A 25033-nucleotide genomic window follows, 5' to 3' on the forward strand; every position below is an offset into this window, starting at 1 on the left:
CAATTGCAATGAAAACAAAAATTGACAAGTGGAATCTCTAATTAAAGAGCTTCTGCATAGCAACAAACTATCAACAGGGTACACAGACAACCCACACAATGGAAGAAAATATTTGCAAACTAATGAATCTGACATAGTTTTACTATCCAAGATCCATAAGGAACTTAAACAATTGAGCAAGCAAAAAAAACCCCATTAAAAATGGGTAAATGGTATGTGTTAGGTCATTCTTGCATTGCTATAAAAAATACTTTAGACTGGGTAATTTATAAAGAAAAGAAGTTTAATTGGCTCGTGGTTCTGCAGGATATACAAGCATTGCATTGGCATCCACTTGGCTTTGGGGTGGGGGCTCAGGGAATATTTACTCACAGTGGGAGGTGAAGTGGGAACAGGTGCATGACATGGGGAGAATAGGAGCAAGAGGGAGGTGGGAGGTGTCACACACTTTTAAATGACCAGATCTTGCGATAATGCATTATCCTGAGGACAGCACATCATGAGGAATCTGCCCCTATTACACAAACACCTCCCATCAGGCCCCGTCTCCAACATTGGGGATTGCATTCAACATGAGATTTGGGAAGGACAAATGCCAAAACCAAATCAAAACATGAATGAACGCTTCTCAAAAGAAGACATACAAGTGGCCAACCAATCTGAAAAAATGCTCAACATCATGAATAATTAGAGAAATGCAATCTAACCAAAATGAGATACTATCTCATACCAGTCAGAATGGCTATTACTAAAAAGTCGAAAATAACAGATGCTGGTGAGCCTGTGGAGAAAAAGGAACACTTTATAAACTATTGGTGGGGATGTAAATTAGTTCCGCCACCATAGAAAGCAGTTTGGAGATTTCTCAAAGAACTTAAAACATAACTAACATTTGACTCACTCATCCTGTTACTATGTACATATTCAAAAGAAAATAAATTGTTCTACCCAAAAAGACACTTGCATTCATATGTTCATTGCAGCACTATTCACAAAGCAAGGACACGGAATCAACCTAGATACCTAGATACCAACGGTGGATCGAATAAATAAAATGGAGTACATATCCACCATGGAATAACAGCCATAAAAAGGAATGAATGAAATTATGTCTCTTGCAGCAACGTGGATGCAGCTGGAGGCCATTATCCTAAGTGAATTAATATAGGATCAAAAACCCAAATACCATATGTTCTTACATACAAGTAGGAGCTAAAGAATGGGTAATGATGGACATAAAGATGGCCGCAATAGACACTGAGGACTACTAGACAGGGGAGGGAGGAAGGGTGTAAAGGCTTGAGAAACTAATTATTGGGTACTATGCTTACTACCTGGGTGACTGCATTAATTGTACTTCAAACCTCAGTATCATGCAATATACCTACTGAATCTAAATAAAAGTTGAAATCATTTTTTAAAATGCACTAAAAATAAATAAATTCCGGACTCTGGGTTAAAAAAATTAAAAGATGCTGGGAAAGAAATATATGACAATAATCAATAAACATGATATAATCAATACTTCTTATTGTATTCAAATTTTGTATATCTTATATATTTCTTCTATAACTATAAAATATTATTTTTAAAAGCTTTTATTCTAATGACCTAAACTGCAAATTAAAAAGTAGGATGAACAACCAAAAAACCTTTCATGCATTTCTGCTTTTATTCAGTAATTAATAACTTAAGCTGGAGTGTTTTTGGAAAATTTGTGAGGTACTTATCCTCTTATATTTTTTAAATAGGCTGTGTAGCTCCACAGTGTGTGCACAAGATGAGAACATGTTACCCTGAGTCAAAGTTGATAATAATCAACAAAGGTAGCAAAGAATTCAATTCTTCTGCAGAAATACTATCAATCTGCAAGATAGGCATGGACATATGCATGAATAGATACAGGATAGCCAGCCAGAGACATAATCAGACAAGAATATAGAAATTAAAGGTGTTTCTCAAGTTTTCAATAAGCAAATGAGGGCTATCCCTCAAATCTCCTGAAAAGGACTATATTGTAGCTAATTAAGAAGAAGATTGGAACGGAGAAAGATATGGAGAAAGAAAAGAAAAAGAAACAGGGAAAGGAAGAAGAGGAGAAGGCAGAGACAGAGGAGGAAGAACAATAATTAATTTTCATTTAGCTCTTACTATGTGCCACATGCTATGGAAACTAATTTAGGCAAATCATCTCACTCAATCATTAAAACTCTAAGACGCAAATATTTTCCCCGATTTACAGATGTGAAATTACCTAAAATGATGAAAAACAAGTCATCTTTTTGTTTTCTCTTGACAGGCAGCTGATCTTTATTAGGTACTTCCTCTGTGCCAGGTACTATGCCGAGGCCTTTACATGCATAACTTTAAGTTAGTACTCAAAGCACCATTTTAATTAGATCTATTATTTTCATTTTGTAGATTTGGAAAGTAAGCTTCAGAGAGAGTAAATGATTTGAATTTAGTTTTCTCTGTTTCATTCACATGAATGCACAATAATCTCTTCTATAGGGCATTCTTTCAAATCATTTTTGTTATTATTGCTCTCACTGAGTAACTTTCTTTTTTTTTTTCTTTTTTTTTTGAGACGGAGTCTCACTGTCGCCCAGGCTGGAGTGCAGTGGCGCGATTTCGGCTCACTGCAGGCTCCGCCCCCTGGGGTTCAGGCCTTTCTCCTGCCTCAGCCTCCCGAGTAGCTGGGACTATAGGCGCCCGCCACCTCGCCCAGCTAATTTTTTGTATTTTTAGTAGAGACTGGGTTTCACCGTGTTAGCCAGGATGGTCTCGATCTCCTTACCTCATGATCCACCTGCCTCAGCCTCCCAAAGTGCTGGGATTACAGGCGTGAGCCACCGCGCCCGGCCCCCTCACTGAGTAACTTCCTTACCTATTCTTCATTCTTAAGTATGGACACAATGTTAATCCTTGACACGTAAAGTGTTTTATCTGTCATCTACTATTCAAGATGCTTTGTCTATACTAATTGTTTTAATAATCACACAACACCCACAATTTCATGAGGTAAGTGGAATCATTATCCTCATTTAGCGAAGGAGAATATTGACACACAGAGAGGTTAACTGACTTGCCAAAAAATGGCATTAGTGGTAGATCTCGTGTTCAAACATGATCCGGCTCCACCTCCTTACCTCCATGTTCTAGGAACAGTATCAGTCTTCTTGCCAATTTTATCTTTTTTGTAAATATTAAATTGCCGTTCTGATTTGTAAGTTGGTTTCTTAGATTGATACTCTTATTTGTCAATTATAAACTGGATTAATGTGGATTTGTTCCTTGAAGACCAGCACCACTATACAACTCCTGATAAAATCAAACTGTCAAATTAATAATTAGATTCTTGACCAATAACCAATTGCTATCACTCAAGTTTAAGCAAAACATGCTGTCTCTATCAAGAGACTCTTCCAAGGCCACAGTAGAAGAGCCTACAATTCTATTAAGGAAAGAATGAGTCAAATGAGTCGAAAGGTGAAAATGATCTTTTGAAATTCAAAGTTGCTCGACCTAAATTTACCTTTCATTTTCAGAACTGATGAGAATATCTTGGTTATAACAGAAGCAGTCAGTTTTATAACCAAAGCAGAATAAAATACTACATGGTAAATTCTTATACTATAAAAGTTATTAAAGCCTTCTTTCCCATTGACATCCAGAAAGCCTTTCTGAGTCAGTTTTGCTCACTTAGAAGCAGAATCAGGAGAATGCCTCATTCCTGCTTTAAGACTGTTTTACTATTTTTCAAATCTTCTTTAGGCCATTTTTATGTATTCAGGTCTTTTCCCATTTTTTAATCAGGTTACTTGGATTTTTTTGCTATTGAGTTCTGCATGTTTCTTATACACTTCAGATGTTAATTCCTTATCAGATCTATGGTTTGCAAGCATTTTCTTTCAAAGCATATGTTGTCTTTTAATCTTGTTGACTATTACATTGTATATCTTAAGTCCTTAAATATGTACAATTTTTACAAAAAATTAAATTTAAAAACATCAAACAATGCTTTTCCCACCTTTTAAATTTTTACGTGAAAGTGACAGAAAAACTTCGGTCTCTAGGTTTGTAGAACATTCTTGCCCTTGACTATTTTTTCTCAAATAAAATTTGCTTTAAAATAACTTTTAAAGGAATACTATTAGGAACTTTTAGGCTAATCAAGTGGTACACTATTATAGCACACTTTGGTTATTATTTCCAAGTTAATTTACATAGGAGATGTTGACCAGAACATCTACTTAGCTCTTTAATGCATGATTTTTTTTAATCTAAGTTTTATAATCACAGGGACTCACAACATGTAAACAGATGGCATTTCAACCTATGTGGTTTTCTCACTTTAAGCCAATTTTCACTTTTCTAGCATGATGCTTGGAGCCAATATGAATACATCATTCAGTAGTGAGGAAAAATATAAAAAAAATTCATTACCTTTTAGTTTAAATTTCAGGGGTGAATTAGCAAAACAAACACTTTTGAAGACTTTTATTCCATAATCTTTGTATCTTTTTGTTCATATTGGAGCCTAAACTTTAAGAAATTTAAAATGACTTTTGCAGCCAAATGTGGTGGCTCACGCCTATAATCCCAGCATTTTGGGAGGCCGAGGTGGGCAGAAGACCTGAGATCAGGAGATCGAGACCAGCCTGGTCAACATGGTGAAGCTTTGTCTCTACTCAAAATACAAAATATTAGCTGGGCATGGTGGCTCATACCTGTAGTCCCAGCTACTTGGGTGGCTGAGACACGAGAATTGCTTGAACCTGGGAGGCGGAGGTTGCAGTGAGCTGACATCGTGCCACTGCACTCCACCCTGGGTGACAGAGAGACTCTGTCTCGAAAATAAAAAAAATAAAAATAAATAAATAAATAAAATGAACTTTGCAATTACAGACAATAGCCTAAATTTTGCTAAGCTGGAAGTTTGTTAATTTAAAGTACTAGGTGTCGCTGTGAATTTCAAAAATAGGAATTTAAAGCAATCAGTGGTGGCAAAAGCACTTGGTGTTCATGAATTTTCCCATCCCACAGGGCTCATTTCTTCACCTGTAATGCAGTCCAGAGGCTGCCTTGTTTCATCTTGCTCAGGATCACAGATCATCAATGATCTCATCTTTTCCTCCACTTTTGATGCCTTTTTTTCCGATTCCTGACTCTATCAAGTCCCTCAAAACAAAATCCTGCTTTCTATAATCCCATCTCTCCTTTTTTGTTTATGAATATACCTACTAAAATATTCCAATGCAGATTCCTCCTTTCCTTATCATTCTAAGAACTGTTTTCAACTCCTCCAGTCCACAGAATTTTATCCTATTGAGATCACTAATGGACTTAAAATTGCTGCATTCATTATATATGTTGCAGTTCCTCCCTTATATCACCTCTCTGGAGCTTTTAGATCTTTGTTATTGATTCTCATTAAGGTTAATTCTCATGAATGTTGTTTCCTCTTAGATTTTCTCCTAGTTTTATACCAGCCTTCCCAGACTCTTTCGTAAGCACTTTTTTTTTTTTTTTTTTTTTTTTTTTTTTGGCCTGCACCTGTTGTTGTTCTCAGCTTTTGTTCCTGAGCATTTTTTTTTTTTTTTTTACTTTCATTCTCTTCTTGGAGAACAGTAGTCAGTGCTCTGGCTTCATCTGTCACTTACACAACACAAACTACAAAATTCTAACATCCAGCTCCGTCATCAGGCGATCCATATAACTACTGTGTTAGTCCATCCCATTTTAGCATCTCATCAACATTTCACACTTAACACATTTATCTCTCAGCTATTTCACTCACCATCTTGCCTACTCACCTATTCACCTATTTTTCTCTTTGTATTAACTATCTCAATGAAGAATGCCTTGTTCCTCTTTTCCATCTCTTAAATCTGGTCAGCTATTAATTTGTGCTTATTCTACACCTAGAAACCTCAATATATTTTGAGTATTTTTTTCTTTGCTATGCCTTTGACAGCTGCTGTTTAGCAAACTCAGGTTTCTGAAACACAGAACAGAGAAGGTACCTATAGAAGCATGATTAAAAATATACTGGAACTCTGTTATAATGTCAGTGGTAGAGGATAACATTGTCTCATATGGTATGTTCAAGACTGGACATGTTGATTTATGAGAGTTATATTTGGGAAACTATGGTGCATGACATATATCAATGAATAAAGGTTGTTTTTACCAGAAATTATATATGCTGTTAAAATCCTATAATATTTTGTCCATATTTAGGCTGAAATTGTCTTGAGTTTAAGAACTGTTTCAAATTCCTTTTTATTTTCAACTTGGTTTGCACATACAGCCATTGAGAAAGTGACATGTACTTTGAACACAATACAAATTAAAGACAAGATGTTTTCCATATTCAGCAATGCTCCTTTACTTTAGTAGATGTAAAGTTATGACTCAAGCTACTTTTCAGCTTTATGTTACTTCCGTGAGAGACTCTCAGAAGAAATGAGTGTCCTATGTAACAGACCATAACTCAAAAGTGTCACCCTCTCCCTCATGCCTGAAATTTGTCATTCAAAGAATTACTTCAACTGAAACAAACTCATAAAAGTGCATTATCCTGTACATAAAATAAGGATGTGGAAAAGATGGTGGAAAGGCAACTCAGACAAATTCTGGTTATTTGGAATTTTTGGTTAAAGATAGCCAGCCAAATACAAGAAGAAACTTTGTTCATCCTTCCTCTTCTCTACTTATACAAAATAGCTCCTTCCACCTAGACCATAGAACACTTTATTTTTTGGTTACATAGTTTTGTAACTATACATGAAGTGAACCTGAATAGATAATCACCCTAGGAGCACTTAAAACACTGTTTCAGTGAAAAAATGTCAAACATTAGGTAAAGGGGAAAATAGTAAAGCAGCATCTCTTAGAACAGGAGATTCACTATTACTTGAAAGACGCAAATAGATCAAATATTTCAGTATACATTTAGGCCTATTCAAATCTTGAGAACTTTCTGTTATTTTTATAAAGTAGGAGTTTATTAATCTGGAGAACTAATCTAGGCATCAACATTTCTGCCAAAGAAGAAAATAAATAACAAAGATCTGAGCAGAATGAAATGAAATTGAAACCAGCAAACAAACAAAATACAAAAAATAAATGAAATAAAAAGCCGGTTTTTTTAAAAGATAAATAAAATCGATAAACCATTAGTGAGATTAACCAAGAAAAGAAGAGAGAAGGTCCAGATAAATTAAATTAGAAACGAAATGGGAGATATTACTACTGATACCACAGAAATACAAAAGATTATTCAAGGTTACTATGAACACCTTTACATACATAAACTAGAAAACCTAGAGGAGATGAATAAATTCCTGGAAATATAAAACCCTCTTAGATTAAACCAGGAAGATATAGAAACTCTGAACAGGTCAATAATAAGCAGCGAGATTGAAATGGTAATTTAAAAATTGCCAGCAACAACAACAAAAAAGTCCAGGCCCAGACAGATTCACAGCTGAATTCTAACAGATATTCAAAGAGGAATTGGTACCAATCCTACTGACATTATTCCACAGGATGGAGAAAGAGGAAATCCTCCCTAAATCATTTTATGAAGCCAGTATCACCCTAATAACAAAACCAGGGAAAGACATAACAAAAAAAAAAAAAAGAAAAGAAAACTATAGACAAATATCCCTAAGGAAAATAGATGCAAAAATCCTCAACAAAATTCTAGCTAACTAACTAAATTCAACAGCATATATAAAAAAAAAAAAAACGCGATAATCATGTGGGGTTCATACTAGGGATGAAGGGATTGTTCAACATCTGCAAGTCAATAAATGTGACACACCACATAAAAAAATTTTAACAAATTATATGATCATCTCAATAGACACAGAAAAAGCATTTGATAAAATCCAGCATCCCTTTATGATTAAAGCCCTCAGCAAAATCAGCATAGAAATGACATATCTTAAGGTAATAAAAGCCATCTATGACAAACCCACAGCCAATATTATACTGAACGGGGAAAGGTTAAAAGCATTTCACCTGATAACTGGGACAAGACAAGGATGCCCACTTTCACCACCTGTATTCAACAGGACTCTGAAAGTCCTAGCCATAGCAATCAGACAAGAGAAAGAAATGAAGGGCATCTAAATTGGCAAAGAGGAAGTCAAACTGTTGCTGTTTGCTGATGATATGATCATATACCCAGAAAACTAAAGACTCATCCAAAAATCTCCTAGAACTGGTAAATTAATTCAGCAAAGTTTCAGGATAAAAAATTAATGTATTGAAATCAGTGGCTCTGCTATATACCAACAGTGACCACGCTGAGAATTAAATCAAGAACTCAACCGTTTTTTACAATATCTGCAAAAAGAAAAATAAAATACTTAATAATATACCTAACCAAGGAGGTGAAAGACCTCTACAAGGAAAACCACAAAACACTGCTGAAAGAAATAATAGACGACAGAAACAAATAGAAACACTCCCATGTTCATGGATGAGTAGAATCAATATTGTAAAAATGACCATACTGCCAAAAGCAATCCACGAATTCAATGCAATTCCCATCAAAATGCCACCATCATTGTTTACAGAGTTAGAAAAAACAATCCTAAGATTCATATGGAACCAAAAAAGAGCCCATATAGCCAAATCAATACAAAGCAAAAAGAAGAAATCTGTAGGCATCACATTACTTGACTTCAAACTATACTATAAGGCCATAGTCACCAAAACAGCATGGTACTGGTATAAAAATAGGCTCACAGACCAAGGGAACAGAATAGAGAACCCAGAAATAAGCCAAATGCTTACAGCAAAATGATCTTTGACAAAGTAAACAAAAACATTAATTGAAGAAAGGACACCTTATTCAACAAATGGTGCTAGGATAATTGGCTAGTCACACGTAGAAGAATGAAACTGGGTTCTCATCTCTCACCCTACAAAAAAATCAACTCAAGGTGAATCAAAGACTTAAATCTAAGACCTAAAACCATAAAAATTCTAGAAGATAATAACTGAAAAACCCTTCTAGACACTGGTTTTGGCAAAGACTCTTTGACCAAGAACCCAACAGCAAATGCAACAAAAACAAGGACAAATAGATGGTACTTAATTAAAATGGAAAGCTTCTGCACAGAAAAAGAAATAATCAGCAGAGTTAATAGAAAACCCACAAAGTGGGAGAAAGATCATCACAATCTATACATCTGACAAAGGACTCATATTCAGAATCTCCAAATAAACAAATCAGCAAGAAAAAAGATCCCATCAAAAAGTGGGCTAAGGACATGAATAGACAATTCTCAAAAAAATATATATACAAATGGCCAACAAGCATATGGAAAAAAATGCTCAGCTCACTAATTATCAGAGAAATGCAAATCAAAACTGCAATGAGATACCACCTTACTCTTGCAAGAATGGCCATGATCAGATAAAAACAAAACAACAACAAAAAAAGGTGTTGGTGTGGATGCAGTGAAAAGGGAACACTTTTACACTGTTATTAGGAATGTAAACTAGTACAACTAGTATGGAAAATAGTGTGGAGATTCCTTAAAGAACTGAAAGTAGAACTACCATTTGATCCTGTAACCCCACTACTAGATATCTACCCAGAGGAAAAAAGAAAGGCATTATACGAAAAAGATACTTGCACACACATGTTTATAGCAGCACAATTTGCAATTGCACATGTATGGAATCAGCCCAAATGACCATCAATGAGCGATAAAGAAAATGTGATATATATATATATATATATATATATATATATATATATATATGTGGTATATACATGTGTGTGTGTGTCTGTGTATATGTATGTATGTGTACACAGACATACATACATATACACAGACACACACCATGGAATACTACTCCATTATAAAAAGGAATGAATTAATGGCATTGCAGTAACCTGGATGGAACTGGAGACCATTATTCTAAGTGAAGTAACTCAGGAATGGAAAACTAAACATCGTATGTTCTCACTTATAGTTGGGGGCTAAGCTATGAGGATGCAGACACATAAAAATGATACAATGGACTTTGGGGACTCAGGGAAAAGGGTTGAAGCGGGGTGAAGGATAAAAGATTACACATTGAGTACAGTGTACATTGCTTGGTGATGGGTGCACCAAAATCTCAGAAATCACTACAAAAGAACTTATTCATGTAACCAAACACCATTGTTCCCCAAAAACCTCTTGAAAAAAAATAAAAAATTTCTGCTGGAAATAAATTTCAGATAGGTAATACCCTTAAAATACACATATTGTCACAAGGTGTATCTAGGAATTATATCCTTAGGAGTTGTGTAATCATGATATAATGAATGCTCCAGAAGCTTCTCAGTAGTATAGTTTCATTGAAATAATTTTTTTGCCTCTTATAATATCAACATGAAATAATTCAAATGAGGCCAGCTTCCAAGAATATTTTGTAAAATATTAATATAAATTATACTTGTAGGTTGTTTTGTTCATAATGGAGTGCATTTTGTGTGATTTGGTTTATACTTCTTTACTTTGCTTTTTAAAAATCATCTTTTCTTGAACTAGAACTACCTGTCAATGTATTTAACACTAAAAGTTCATTTTAATTTTGTTCAGTTACAGTTAGGTGGGAATGTCCAGTTATTAGCCTTGATATCTTTGCTTTGGCAAAATTACAAGGAGGAGGTAATTAGGCTCCTTAAATATCACCCAGGGGTCAGAAAGTCTAATACTGTTCTCTCCTGGTGAAAAAACACTTTTAGCAGATGCTAATTTTATTTTGGCTCCTATTGTCTCCTTCCTATCTAGGTTATACTACTCCTATAACTATTTGAAATCTTTTTGTGCATTATCCTTACCATATGAGGTGTTACTTTATCTAATTTAGAATATCTGCTAATATGATTAATTGCAATGTAGAGTACAGAAATAGAAAAAAATATGTACTGAAAGCCTGAAATCTTGGATTCATATTTTACTTCTCCAACTTATTCTGTTTAATTCACAAGCAAAATTTTTAAGAATTGTTATAGGTAAGAATAGTTATAACAATCTTGTTTTATACAAGAATACTGTCTAAAGGAGACAAAATTTGTGCTAAAATTCTACAAGACTTAAATATGTCTTTGATGGCATATTTAAGCCTTTTTTGAGACCGCCATTTTGAGACAATTCTAAAGTCTAAAAAATGTTGAATGATTGGGAAAAATAAACTTAAACATAAGGTTTTAGTTCTTCTCTTTCTAACTAGCTAGTGCCAATGCCAGAGTAGTGAATTGTATGTGGCATACACACAATAAATATGCTTTCAAGGAAGCAATGAAGGAAGGGAAAGTGAAAAATAAAAATAAAAAGACCAAGCAAGCAGAATGAGAAGCATCAACTAATCTAATTCTGTTTCATTCTTTCTACATGTAACTTTAACTCTGAAACTTTACAGAATGTAACTAAATTGGTCTAATAATATATGTAATAGATGATGTATATATAAACATGCATTTAAATAATTTAAATATATATGTAATTTGAAATCTAATGTTAGTTGGAATGGAAATTAGTGTTTGACCTTCTGATACACCAGCAAAAACTAAAGCTAGAATGTATTATTTTTGAAATATTAAATTGATCAAAAGAGAAAGCAACCAATGTTCCGGCAGATTTTTTTCATAATATACATAGACACTGAAAATCACGTTGCTTACATTACTCAATTGTATTCCATAATCAATTTCAGATATTATTTTCTGCCTAAAATTTCTTAATCTATCAAATAATAACGTCAGAAGCACATTCAAAGACAACTTCCCTAGATGGTCACTGTAATAACTGAGTCAGTTTCTTCATTCTCAGTTTTCATTACTTAGAACTGTATTTCTTCAGAACAAAAGTAATTCATCTGAAACTATTTTATGTATGAAATAGAAAAGGCCAAAAAGAGTCATCTGTAATTCTTTATTAGTCAGTGACTACTTCTCTAAGCTTCTCTTAAAATGTCAAAGCTATACAGAAGTAAGATGATACTTTTGCTTTCTCCCATACCATTTGAATAATGCTAAAAACAATGACATAATTTGATAAAGCCATGTTATAAAAGTACCTACTTCAAGGCAACCTGATCCAATTAAAGAAGATTATCAATATAAGAAAAAAAACCTTCAATGTGACACAATTATGTCAACTTTGAAAACTGGGTGTTTCAAAATAAACAGAAAAAAATGGGAGGAAGCATTCAGTATTTAAAAAGTTATTAATACATGTAAATATGTGTCATGTACTATGGTTTCACTTATTTCACTAAGATTTAGTGTCTCTCGTAAAAGGGAATGCAATAAAATTCTAAAATAAAGAAAACTATGGGCATATATAGGCTTCAGTCACATAATCAAACTCAGAAATTTTGACTTAGGATAGAGTTTGTTTTAGCTGTAAATACTAAATACTAAAAAAAGATTAATAAAATTTTATAATAATTAAAGTAACAAGGAAAAGATGTATGTTCTTTATTATTAGGAATGTTATTAAATAGTTTATTAGAATTAGTCTTTATTTGTTTCTTATTCCTTATATCCACAAATACAATATTTAATAGGAGAGAGTTCTTCATTTTCCAAGAAAGAGAGTATAAACATAGTGAACAATAGTAATCATTATAAGAAGAAGCCCCCAAACCTTTCCCTATGACTATTTAAGCAAGAAATAATATGAAATAGTTGCAAAAATCCCCATTTTTTTCCCAAAGGGAAATAAATATGTACTATAAAGTTGAACACAATATAAAAGCCACAAAATAATACTATACCTCAGTCTGAAATATTAATTGAATATTTCAACACATTAACGAAAGCAACAGATTTTTCAATTAAAGTGTAAAGTATTTCTAAGGATGTAGCAGCTGCTTAGAAATACTGAAATAAACATGAGAAATCTAAAAAAAGGAAACCAAAATGTTTATAAACACCAGTCTCTATATTAATTATGTACTTTATGCATTTTATTTCTTTAGTATTATCTTTAGTATTCTAGTAAATACTATTTTTCTTTGAATTTTAAATATTATATTAGAATATATTGTTGACACAGAAAACCTAACATTATAACATTTTAAGATGTATTGATTTTTGAAGAGCAAAAATAAAGAAACAATTGACAGCCTTTCCTGTAAGATCTGAAACAAGACAAGGCTGCCCACTGTCATCATTTTTATTCAACACAGAACTGAACGACCTAGCTAGAACCATTAGCTAAGAGAAAGAAATATAGAGTATCCAAATTGGAAAGGAGGAAGTCAAATTGTCCTACTTTGTAGATAACATGGTCTTATATTAAGAAAAACCTTTCTTTGTGTTACAAACAATCCAATTATACCTTTTAGTTATTTTTAAACGTATAATAAATTACTTTTGGCTATAGTTGCCCTGTTTTGCTATCAAATACTAGATCTCATTTATTCTATCTAACTGTATTTTTGTACTCATTAAATATATTCTTGTCTCATTTGTCTTTACTGATTGATTCATGAAAATGTCAAAAGTGTAATAAAACATTGCTATTACTAAACTACTAAGTGAAAATTAAAACTTCTTTTTATTTTGTCTATAGATAGTTGACTCTGAGTGTGAATCCTGTACCTTATTTACCCTGATGTGATTATTACACATTGTATGCCTGTGTCAAAATATTTCCTGTACCCCATACATATATAGACCTACCATGTACTCACGAAAATGAAAAATAAAAACATATATACAAAAAAAGAAAAACTTAAGGCTCTACCAAAAAATAACCTCTTAGATTTGATAAATTCAATAAAGTTGAAGGATATCAAATCAACATACAAAAATCAACAGCATTTTTACACACAAATAGTGAACAATCTAAAAAAGAAGTCAGGCAAGCAATCCTATTTCTGATAGCTACAAAAAACAGAACACCTAGAAATCAATATAACTAAAGAGGTGAAAAATCCCTACTATTAAACTATAAAATATTGATAAAAGAAATTGAAAAGGAGACAAAAAAAGATATCCTCTGTTCATGTATTGAAAGAATTAATATTGTTAAAATGTCCATACTGTCCAAAGCAATATACAGATTCAGTGTAACCCATAGAAAAATACCAATGACATTTTTTACATAGATAGAGAAAAAAATCATAAAATTTACATAGAACCACAAAAGACCCTGAATAGCCAAAGCAATCCTGAGAAAAACAGCAAAGCTGGAAACATCACACTACCTGGCTTCAAAATATGTTACAAAGATATAGTAACTAAAACAGCATGGTACTGGCATAAAAAAAAAAAACCCACACATAGACCACTAGAAAGAATGGAGAACCCAAAAATAAATTCACGTATTTATAGCCAACTGATTTTGAACAAGTGTCAAGAACACACATTGAGAAAAGGATAGTCAATAAACAGTAGTGGGAAAATTGGATATCTATTGCAGAAAAATGAAACTACCTTTCACCATATGGAAAAATCCAATCAAAATAAAGGCCTAGCATAAAATCCAAAACTGTAAAACTAGTAGAAGAAAACACAGGGCTTCAGGACATTGATTTTGGCAAAGATTTGATGGCTAACACCTCAAAAGCACAGGCAACAAAAGCAAAAATAAACACATGGGATTATATCAAACTAAAAAAGTTTTGCACAGCAAAGAAAACAATTAACAGAGTGACAAGACAACCTATAGAATGATAGAAGATATTTTTGTACTATTTTACAAGGGATTAAAATACAGAATACATAAGACATCAACAGAAGAATAAAACAAATTTAAAAATGGGCAAATGATCTGAATAGTCATCTCTCAAAAGAAGACATACAAATGGCCAACAGGTATATGAAAAAATGTTCCACATTATTAATCGACAGGGAAATGCAAATCAAAAGCACAATAAGATATCATCTTACCCCAATTAAAATGGCTATAATTGAAAGAACAAAAAATAAATTCTGTCAAGAATGTAGAGAAAGGGGGACTCTTATACCCTGTTGGTAGGAATGTAAATTAGTACAGCCATTATGAAAAATAGGAGTTTTCTTTAAAAACTACTACTACTACTAATAAACTAATAATAGAACTACCATATGATCCAGCAATCCATTACTGGGTATTTATTGAAAGAAAAGGAAGTCAGTATGTCAAAGAGATAGCTGCACTCCTATGCGCACTGCAGCATTTGTTCACAATCTAACTGTCAATCAGTTAGTTAGAATGAATCCAACTGTCCACCAATGAATGAATGGATAAACAAAATGTGGTATACAAACACAATGGAATATTCAGGCGCAAAGAAAAATGAAATCCTGTCATTTGTGGCAACATGACCGAGACTGGAGGACATTATGTTAAGTGAAATAAGTCAGATACAGAAAGACAAGTACCACCTGTTCTCATATGTGAGAGTTTTAAAAGTTGATAACATAGAATTAATGAATAGAATAATGATTATCAGGGGCAGGGAAGAGTAGTGGAGAGGGGAAGATAAAAATAAGTTGGATAAAGGTACAAAAACACAGTTATATAGGAGGAATAAATTGTAGTCTTCTATAACATAGTAGGCTGACTATAGTTAATAATTTATTGTGTATTTTAAAATAGCTATATGAGAAGATTTTGAATGTGTTCAAAACAAAGAAATGATAGATGTTTGAGGAATAGTATATGCCTATTCCCTAATTTGATCAATACACAGTGTATACATGTATAGAAATATATGTACTCTACAAATGCAATTATTATGTCAATTAAAAATAAAACATAATAAAAATAGATGTTAAAAATACATAACCAAAAAAGAAAGAAAGAAATATAATGTATCAACAACAAAACTCGGTTTTGTAATTACAATTGATTAAAATTGAGTATATTTGATGCTGAAGAGCTGATACTAGAAATAATTTGAGTATGTTTTAAGCTAAAAATATCTGCCCTAAGAAATAATTAAGCTTCCTTATAATCGTCCATTACCTAGTGTATTAATAATGCTATTAGAAATTCAATTATAATTTAGAAAAAATGGTTGCATAGAGTAAAAATTTAACTTTGCCTAAATCAATGTTCTAATGGCAAAGCAATTAGCACGAACTTTTACGATGTCCATTTGTAAATAACTCACCTGATTAGCAATCTGCCGAGCAAGGACATCCATCCTTGATCCTGATTCTGATATCATTTTCGCTGCATAGATCACATCAGTTGTATGCTTTAGTGGTCCTTTGCCCCTGGGGAAAAAAAATATATGTTAGCTGTGGTGGTTCATGAAAAAACGTATCAATCTATCCATCCATCCATCCACATATGTAAAATATTTGCATCCCAAAGAACGGCTATTTTTGTTTGTTTGTTTGTTTTGTTTGTTTTGAGACTGAGTCTCACTCTGTTGCCAAGCTTGAGTGCAGTGGCGCAGTCTCGGCTCACTGCAACCTCCGCCTCTCGGGTTCAAGCGATTTTCCAGTCTCAGCCCCCCGAGTAGCTGGGGCTGCAGGCGCGTGCCACCATGCCCGGCTAATTTTTGTATTTTTAGTAGAGACGGGGTTTCACCATGTTGGCCAGGATGGTCTTGATTTATTGACCTCGTGATCCACCCGCCTCGGCCTCCCAAAGTGCTGGGATTACAGGCGTGAGCCGCCATGCCCGGCCGGCTGTTGGTTTTAATATTTTGATTTTGAAAAGAGCACAATTAGACTCCAGTATTAATTTTTTTTAATGCCAGCCTATCGTGTTAAGTCAAGAAATACTGCAGAGAAGATGAAGACCTTGTTGATCTTCATTCCCAGGTGTTTATTATAGTAAAACTCAGCCTAGAGATACCCTTCATAGACCTAGATACCTCAAGGCAAAGATATTTTCCTGATTTTAGAGAGAATCATAATATTTTGGATATTGTATGTATCTAATGATTTATTTTTTATCAGCAGGCCTATTTTTAGTATTTCACATTTTTTCTGTTGCTATATTTTAGTTACTTTAAAAAATTTATTGATGGTAAAATTCATTCATTTTTATGGGGTACATGTATTATTTTGTAATTTGTACATGCATAGAATGTGTAATGATTAAGTAATGGTATTTAGGGTATCTGTCACATCAGTCAAGTATTATTTCTATTTGTTGAAAATATTTGAAGTCTTCTAGCTCTTTTGAAATATTCAATACATTGTTTTTAACTATAGTCATCCTACTCTACTATTGAACATTTGAATTGTTCTTTCTAACTGTATGTTTGCTCCCATTAACCAACCTCTCTTATCCCCCCAGTCCCCAACAAACACCATGCCAAGCCTCAGATAACTATGATTCTACTTTCCACCTCCATGAGAGCAATGTTTTTAGCTCTCACATATGGAGGAGAAAGTGATATTTGTCTAACTTATTTCACTTAGCATAATGTCCTCCAGGCTCATCCATGTTGTTATAAATGTTAGGATTTAATTCTATGGCTGAGTGTTTCATTGCATGTGTGTGTGTGTGTGTGCATATATATATATATATATATATACACGCCATATTTTATTTATCCATTTATCCAACACTTAGGTTGATTTCACATCTTTGCTATTGTGAATAATACTACAATAAAAATAAGGGTGCAGGTATCCTTTTGATACGCTGATTTCCTTTTCTTTGGATAAATACTTAGGGGTGATATTGCTAGATCATACGTTAGTACTACTTTTAATTTTTCAAGAAATATCCATATTGTTTTCCATAATGGCTGTACTAGTTTACATTCCCATCAACAGTGTGTAAGAGTTCCCTTTTCAACATACCTTTGCGAGTATCTGGGGTTTTTTTTTTCCTTTTAATAATAAAGTCATTCTAACTGGGGTAAAATGATACCTTATTGTAGTTTTGGTTTGAGTTTTCAAGCTAATTAGTGATGTTGAGCATGTTTTCATATACCTATTGGTTATTTGTCTTCTTTCGAGAAATGCCTGTTCATGTCCTTTGCCCGCTTTTTGATGGGATTATTATTATTTTCTCCTGTTGAGTTGTTTTAGTTCCATGTATTCTCTGAACTTTAGGCCCTTATTAGATAAATAGTTTGCAAATATTTTTAAATATTAAATATTTAAATAATTTAAATATTAAATATTTTCTACTATTTAATAGGCTCTTTACTCTGTTGATTATTTCTTGTGATGTGCAGAAGCTTTTTAGTTTAATATAGTCCCGTTTGCCTATTTTTATCTTGCCTGTGCTTTTGAAGTCATAGCCATAAAATCTTCGTCTACACCAATGTCCTGAAGCATTTCCCCAATGTTTTCTTCAAGTAGTTTTATAATTTTGGATCTTACATTTAGGTTTTAGCTGATCTTGATTTGATTTTTGTATATGGTGAGAGATAGGTGGCTAGTTTCATTCTTCTGAGTATGATTATCCTGTTTTCCGAGCACCATTTATTGAAGAGCCATCCTTTCCCCAGTGTCTGTTCTTCCCACCTTTGTTGAAAACCAGTTGGTTATAAATGTGTGGATTTATTTCTGGGTTCTTTATTCTGTTCCATTGGTTCATGTGTCTATTTTTATGCTCATACAATGCTTTTTTGGTTACTATAGCCTTATAATATGTTTTGAAGCCAGGTAGTATGATGTGTTATGTCCTTTTTCCTGTTCTTTTCCTCAGTATTGCTTTGGCTATTTGGGGACTTTTGTGGTTCTATTAATATGTAACATTTAAGATTGTTTCTTCTGTTTCTGTGGAGAATGTCATTGATATTATGATATAATTCCACTGAAAATTTGGTATTATGGATATTTTGACAATATTAATTCTTCTGATCTATGGGCATGAGATATATTTTTTTATTTTTTGTGTCTTGTTCAATTTCTTCCAACAGTGTTTTAGAGTTTTGTTTGTAGAGGTCGTTCCTTGTTTGGTTAAAATTATTCCTAGGCTTTTTTTTTTTTTTTGTAGCTATTTTAAATGGGATTGCCTCTTGATTTCTTTTGCACATTGTTCAGACTGATGTATAAAATGCTATTGATTTTTGTATGTCGATTTAGTATTCTGCAACTTTCTTTAATTTTTCAAATCTAAGAGTGTTTTGGTGGAGTCTTTAGGTTTTTCTTAATATAAGATAATTTCGTTGCAAAGAAGGACAATTTGGTCTCCCCTTTTCCAATTTGGATGCCTTTTCTTTCTTTTTCCTGATTGCTCTGGCTGATAACCTTCAGTACTAGAATCCTGAAGGGGAGTTATAAAAGTGGGCATCCTCATCTTGTTCCAGATCTTGATAGAAAGGCTTTCAGCTTTGCTCCAATCAGTATGATGTTAGCTGTGAGTTTGTAATATGTGGCCTTTATTATATTGGGATATGTTCCTTCTAAATCTACTTTCTTGAGAGTTTTCATCATGAAAAGATCTTGAATTTTATCAGATGCTTTTACTGAGCTTATTGAGATGATCACATTTTTTAATCTTTCATTCTTTTGATATGATGTATCACGTTTATTGATTTGTGTATGTTGAATCATCCTTGCATCCCAAGGATAAATCCCACTTGATTAACATGTATTATCTTTTTGGTGTGCTGTTTGATTCATTTTGCTAGTATTTTGTTGAGGGTTTTTGTGTCTCATTCATCATGGATATTGACTTGTAGTTTTCTTTCTTTCTTGTGTTCTTCTCTGGTTTTGGTATGAGGGTAATGCTGCCTCATAAAATGAAATAGGGAGAATTCCCTCCTCTTCAGTTTTGTGGAATGGCTTGAGGAAAATCAATGTTAGTTATTCTTTGTAACTTTGGTAGAATTCAGCAATAAAGGATCTAATTCTGGGCTTCTCTTTTTCAGGAGTCTTTTTGTTACTGATTCAATCTACTATGCATTATTGTTCTGTTCAGATTTTCTATTTTTTCCACACTTGATCTTGGTAGGTTTTGTGATTCCAGGAATTTGTTCATTTCCCCTATGTTTTCCAGTTTGTAAATGTTAACTGTTAATAATAGTGTCTGATGATCTTTTGTATTTCTGTGATGTCAATTGTAATGCCTCCTTTTACATTCATAATTTTGTTTATTTGGGTATTCTCTCTTTTCTTGGTTAGTCTTGCTAGCAGGTTATTTAATTTTTTATCTTTTCACAAAACCAATTTGTTGCTTTGTTGATCTTTCGTATTTTTTTAGTCTCTGTATCATTTAGTTCTGCTCTGATCTTTATTACTTCTTTTCTTCTACTAATTCTGAATTTAGCTTGTTCTTGCTTTTCTAATTCCTTGATGTGCATCATTAGATTGTTTATTTGAAAACTTTCTACTTTTTTATTGTAGGAATTTATTGCTATGAACTTCCCTCTTAGCACTGCTTTTGCTCTATCCTATAGGTTTTGGTATCTTGTGATTTTATTTTCTTTTTCAGAAACTTGTTTGATTTCCTACTTAATTTCTTCATTGACTTGATGCTTGTCTAGGAGATTGTTGTTTAATTTCTATGTGTTCGTACAGCTTCCAAAATTCCTCTTTTTATTTATTTCTAGTTTTATTTGATTGTGGCATAAGAGGATACTTGGTATGCTATTAACTTTTAAAAAATTTGTTAAGATTTGTTTTGTTGCCTGACATATGGTCAATCCTATGAATGTCTATATGCTTATGGGAAAAATGTATATTCTTCAACTGTTCAATAAAGTGTTGTGTAGATTGGCCTCTTAGGCCAATGTGGTCTAAAATGCAGTTTAAATACAATGTTTCTTTTTAAATTTTCTGTCTAGATGATCTTTCTAATGCTAAGAGTTGAGGGTTGAAGTCTCCAACTGTTATTGCATTGGAGTGCATCTCTCCCTCTTGATGTAATAATATTTGCTTCATATATCTGGATGGTTTCATATTGGGTGCTTATGTATTTATAATTTTTATATTCTCTTGCTGGATTCGTCCTTTTATCTTTAATATAATGACCTTCATTGTCTCTTTTTTACTGTTTTTGACTTAAATATGTTTTATCAGATATAAATAGAGATACTTATGCTCACTTTTGGTTTCTGTTTGCACAAAATATCTTTTTCAATCCTTTACTTTCATTCTATATGTCTTTACAAGTGAAGTGAGTTTCTTGGAGGCAGTAGATAGTTGGGTCATGTGGTCCTTGTTTTTGGTTTTGGTTTTTGTTTTCAAATCCATTCAGCCAGTCTCTATCTTTTTTTTTTTTTTTTTTTTTTAGATGGAGTCTTGCTCTGTCACCCAGGCTGCAGTGCAGTGGCACAATCTTGGCTCACTGCAACCTCTACCTCCTGCATTCAACCTATTCTCCCGCCTCAGCCTCCTGAGTAGCTGGGATTACAGGCATGTGCCACCATGCCTGGTTAATTTTTGTATTTTTAGTAGAGACAGGGTTTCACCATGTTGGCCAGGCTGGTCTTGAACTCCTGACCTCATGATCTGCCCGCCTCAGCCTCCCAAAGTGCTGAGATTAAAGGTCTGAGTCACCACGCCATATCTTTTAAGAGCAAAATTTAATCCATTTACCTTCAAGGTTATTATTTATGTGTGAGGACTTATTTCTGTCATTTTGTGAATTGTTTTCTGGATATTTTGTGTATACTTTGTTCCTTTCTTTCTTATTGTTTATCATTATGGTTTGGTGTTTTTCTGTAGTTGTACCATTTGAGTAGTTTCTACATTTGTATGTTTACTAGTAAGTTTTATACTTTCCTGTGTTTCCATGATAATAGATATCATCTTTGCACTTTCAGATATAAGAACCCTTTAAAGGAGTCATGAAAACAAAGGAAAGTAATAAATTTCCTCAGTTTTTGCTTGTCTGGGAAAGAGTTTATTTCTTTTTTATAACTGAAAGATCAATTTTGCTGGGTATAGTGTTCTTGATTGACATTTTTTTTTTTTGGTTTTTCTCCTCCCAGCTCTCTGAATATATCATCTCGTTCTCTCCCGATCTGTAATTTTTCTGCTGAAAAATCTGCTGTTAGTTTTAATAAGGTTTCCTTAATATTTGACTTAACATCATTCTCCTCCTGTGTTTAGAAATCCTTTCTTTGTATTTGACTTTCAACAATTTGACTATAACTTGCCTTTAACAAGACCTTTTTGAGTTGAATCTATTTGGGGCTCTTTAAGCTTTCTGAATCTGGATGTTCACATCCCTCCTAAGACTTTTAAGTTTCCAGGCATCATTTTACTAAATAGATTTTCTATGGCTTTGGACTTCTCTTCAACTTCTGGAATACCCAGAATTTGAAACTTTGGTTACTTTATGGAGCCCCATATGTTACACGGATTTGTACAATCTTTTTTTAAAATTATTTATTCTATTTTGTCTGACCAAGTTATTTAAAAAATCCTTTATTCCTGCTATAAAATTATTTCTTGTGCATAATAAAATCTGTTGTTGAAGCTCTCACATGAATTTTGTATTTCATTCATTGAATTCTTAGTTCTAGAATTTTTGTTTCTTTTTTATGATACTTATCACATTGGTAAATTTCCCATTATGCTCTGAATTGTGTTTTCTGATGTTTTTGCATTCTTTATCTGTATTCTATTATATCTCACTGAGCTTCTTTAATATTATTACTCTGAACTCTTTTTTCATCTTTTCATTAATTTCTTTTTTATTGTAATATCTTGCTGGACAATTGTTATGTTTCTTTAGATGTGGCATATTTCCTTGACATTTAATGTTTCTTTTGTCCTTTCATTGATATCTTTGCATATGGTGTAAGTCGCTTCTTTATTTTTTTGGATTGGCTTTTGTAGGGGAAGGTCCTGAAGATCTATCTGTAGTGTTGGTTTCATAGGACACTTTAGCTTTGATTCTGGGTGCATGCAGTAATATAGCCTTCATGTGATTCATTTGTCTGTAAATAGCCTCAGTGGTGTCTGTGATTTCCTCTGTCACTTAGGCTGTGGCTGTTAGTGCAGGCTGTGGTAAGGCTTTGTAGGGGATGAGAACTGCGGGTGGGTTGGTCCTCAGCCCTCAGTGGTGGGCCAAGCATGCCTGTCCTTGGGCCCACAGGCAGCATGCATGGGCACTGATGTAATTAGGTCTAAGAAGGCTAATTCTTGGACCTCCGGGTGGCTTTCTTGGGTTCTGGCAGTGGCAGTATTGGGCCATGTGGTTCATTAAGTTCCTGGGTAGCATGCATGGCATGAGCAATGGCCATATCTGTGACAGGACAACCCCATGGGCTCACAGATGAAACATGTTTCTGTTAGTGGTGGCTGCGATGAGCTGGGTGGGCCTGCCCTTAGGCCCCTGAAATACTTGCACTGATACCAGTGGTAGTGGGTGGGGCAAGATGATCCCCAGGTCCCTAGACAATGTGCCCAGGCATGGGGGATGTTGCCAGGCCAGACAAGCCTGTCATTAGGCCCCCTCCATTGTGCACACAGGTATAGGCTGTGATCGGCAGGCCAGAGTGAAACCTAGGCTCCCCTGGTAAAGTACTGGATGGTGGCAGCAATGGCAGCAATGAGCAGGGAGAATCCATCCTCAAGCACGTGCAAGTACACTGTGGGCCTGTTTCTGGGAATTGGGGTTATTTTCAGTGACAGCAGCCGCAGCCAGTTGACTCTCAGGCTCTTGGAAGTATATGCTTCAGTGTCCAGAATTGGCGGAAGCAGCAGCCGTGGGGAGAGCCAGTCTTCAGAGCATGTGCAAGTTGAGGATTGCTGAGGAGGCAGAGTTGCTATCAGTGGGAGCAGCCCCAGGCAGGCAAGTTTCAAGTTCTGGGGAGCACATGCTTTGGCTCCCTTTGTCCCAAGGGCACCTTGCTTTGCCTGCTACACCACCCATAACCTGGGGTGCAAGGTGCTGTGTGTTCTATAGTGCTGAGGACCCTGCTGTTCTGCTGAGTCTAATCACTCTCATGCCACTGCAGTCCTATAAGGGATGTAGGGAGATGTCAGTGGGGTTCTAGGGATGTAGGAATGCAGGGGCTGCTGGGCCCCAGGGAGAGATGCAGTCTGGTTTGGGCCACATTCTCAAAAGGACACTGTGCTGCAACTGCTTAGGACTCAGGGTGTGTATGGGACCCAGCATAAGCTACCTATCTGGAGCGATGCCATCACATGGTATCCAGGCTGCTCCCTGTGGCAGCCTTATGGTCTGCAGGGGTGAAGGAATTCTCCAGTGACCAGGGTTGCAGGAGCCCATGATGGGAATGTGGACTGCCGGGGCATTTACCATTTTCCCACACTGGGGTGACTCTCCAAGCTCCCAGGTGATCCTGACCAAGCTGGCTGCCTTGCTTCCCTGTTGTTTTTCTTGCCTCAGGTGTTTCCTGACACTCCTCTGTTGAATTCCAGTGTTCTGTCTTAGATGCTGTATTCAAAGTATGATTATGTACTTGCTATTTTAGTTTTTCTTTGTGGAGGAGGCAATTACTGAATGCCTCTAGTCAGCCATCTTGGAGTTCCTGTTTCAATATTTATTTTTTTAATCTGTTTTTACAGTCTTTCCATTAATTGTGTTTTGTTTTTATCCCATTATCTATTCTCCACAAGTGATTCAAACATGGAAAGTCCAAGCCTAAGAAACGTGTAATCTAAGGCCTTCTACATGGAAACATGAATTAAATTTATCTTCTTGTTTGTCTCATAGTGGTTCTCCCACTTTGAAAGAGGAGTTACCCCAAGACTTACCTAAGTAAATCCATTAATTCTAGCATCACTTAAAAGGAAAATATTGACAGTATTGCTGAGACGAGTGAAAAGAAAATCCAGAAAACAATGAATTAGGCCTGAGGACAATTAATAAGAAGTACTGAAATGACATAATATCTGTTCATCTAAAATAATCCAGCCAAATTTTGGTGAAATATAAAGTCTGGCGCTGCACACTGGTCAATCGGTATACACATCTTGGGTTAGCCAACAGAATACTACAGCTGGAGGTGGAGAGTGGTGGCCTGGGTCCCTTTACATGATCTTACCCCTCCCACCCTTTGATCTGATCTTGTTTCCTCATTGCTAAGTTATGTCACTTAAACATCATGATTTAAGCATGAGAGAAAGAAAGAAATTGTCCTATAGGAAAAGGATGGGAAGTCTAAACTCAGAGAGTAC

The 25033-nt window shown here is 34.4% G+C and overlaps 1 protein-coding gene across 1 annotated transcript in view; it reads right to left on the reverse strand.

Moving 5' to 3' along the window:
• Positions 1–25033, reverse strand: part of CTNNA3 (catenin alpha 3) — a 1790392-nt gene that overhangs the window by 71095 nt on the left and 1694264 nt on the right. Inside the window, exon 16 of the mRNA XM_003258218.3 lies at positions 16129–16234. Coding sequence (XP_003258266.2) covers positions 16129–16234 — 106 coding nt within the window. The remainder of the gene's footprint in view (positions 1–16128; positions 16235–25033) is intronic.

The sequence above is a fragment of the Nomascus leucogenys genome, chromosome 18, assembly GCF_006542625.1.
Source record: "Nomascus leucogenys isolate Asia chromosome 18, Asia_NLE_v1, whole genome shotgun sequence".
Lineage (NCBI taxonomy): Eukaryota > Metazoa > Chordata > Mammalia > Primates > Hylobatidae > Nomascus > Nomascus leucogenys.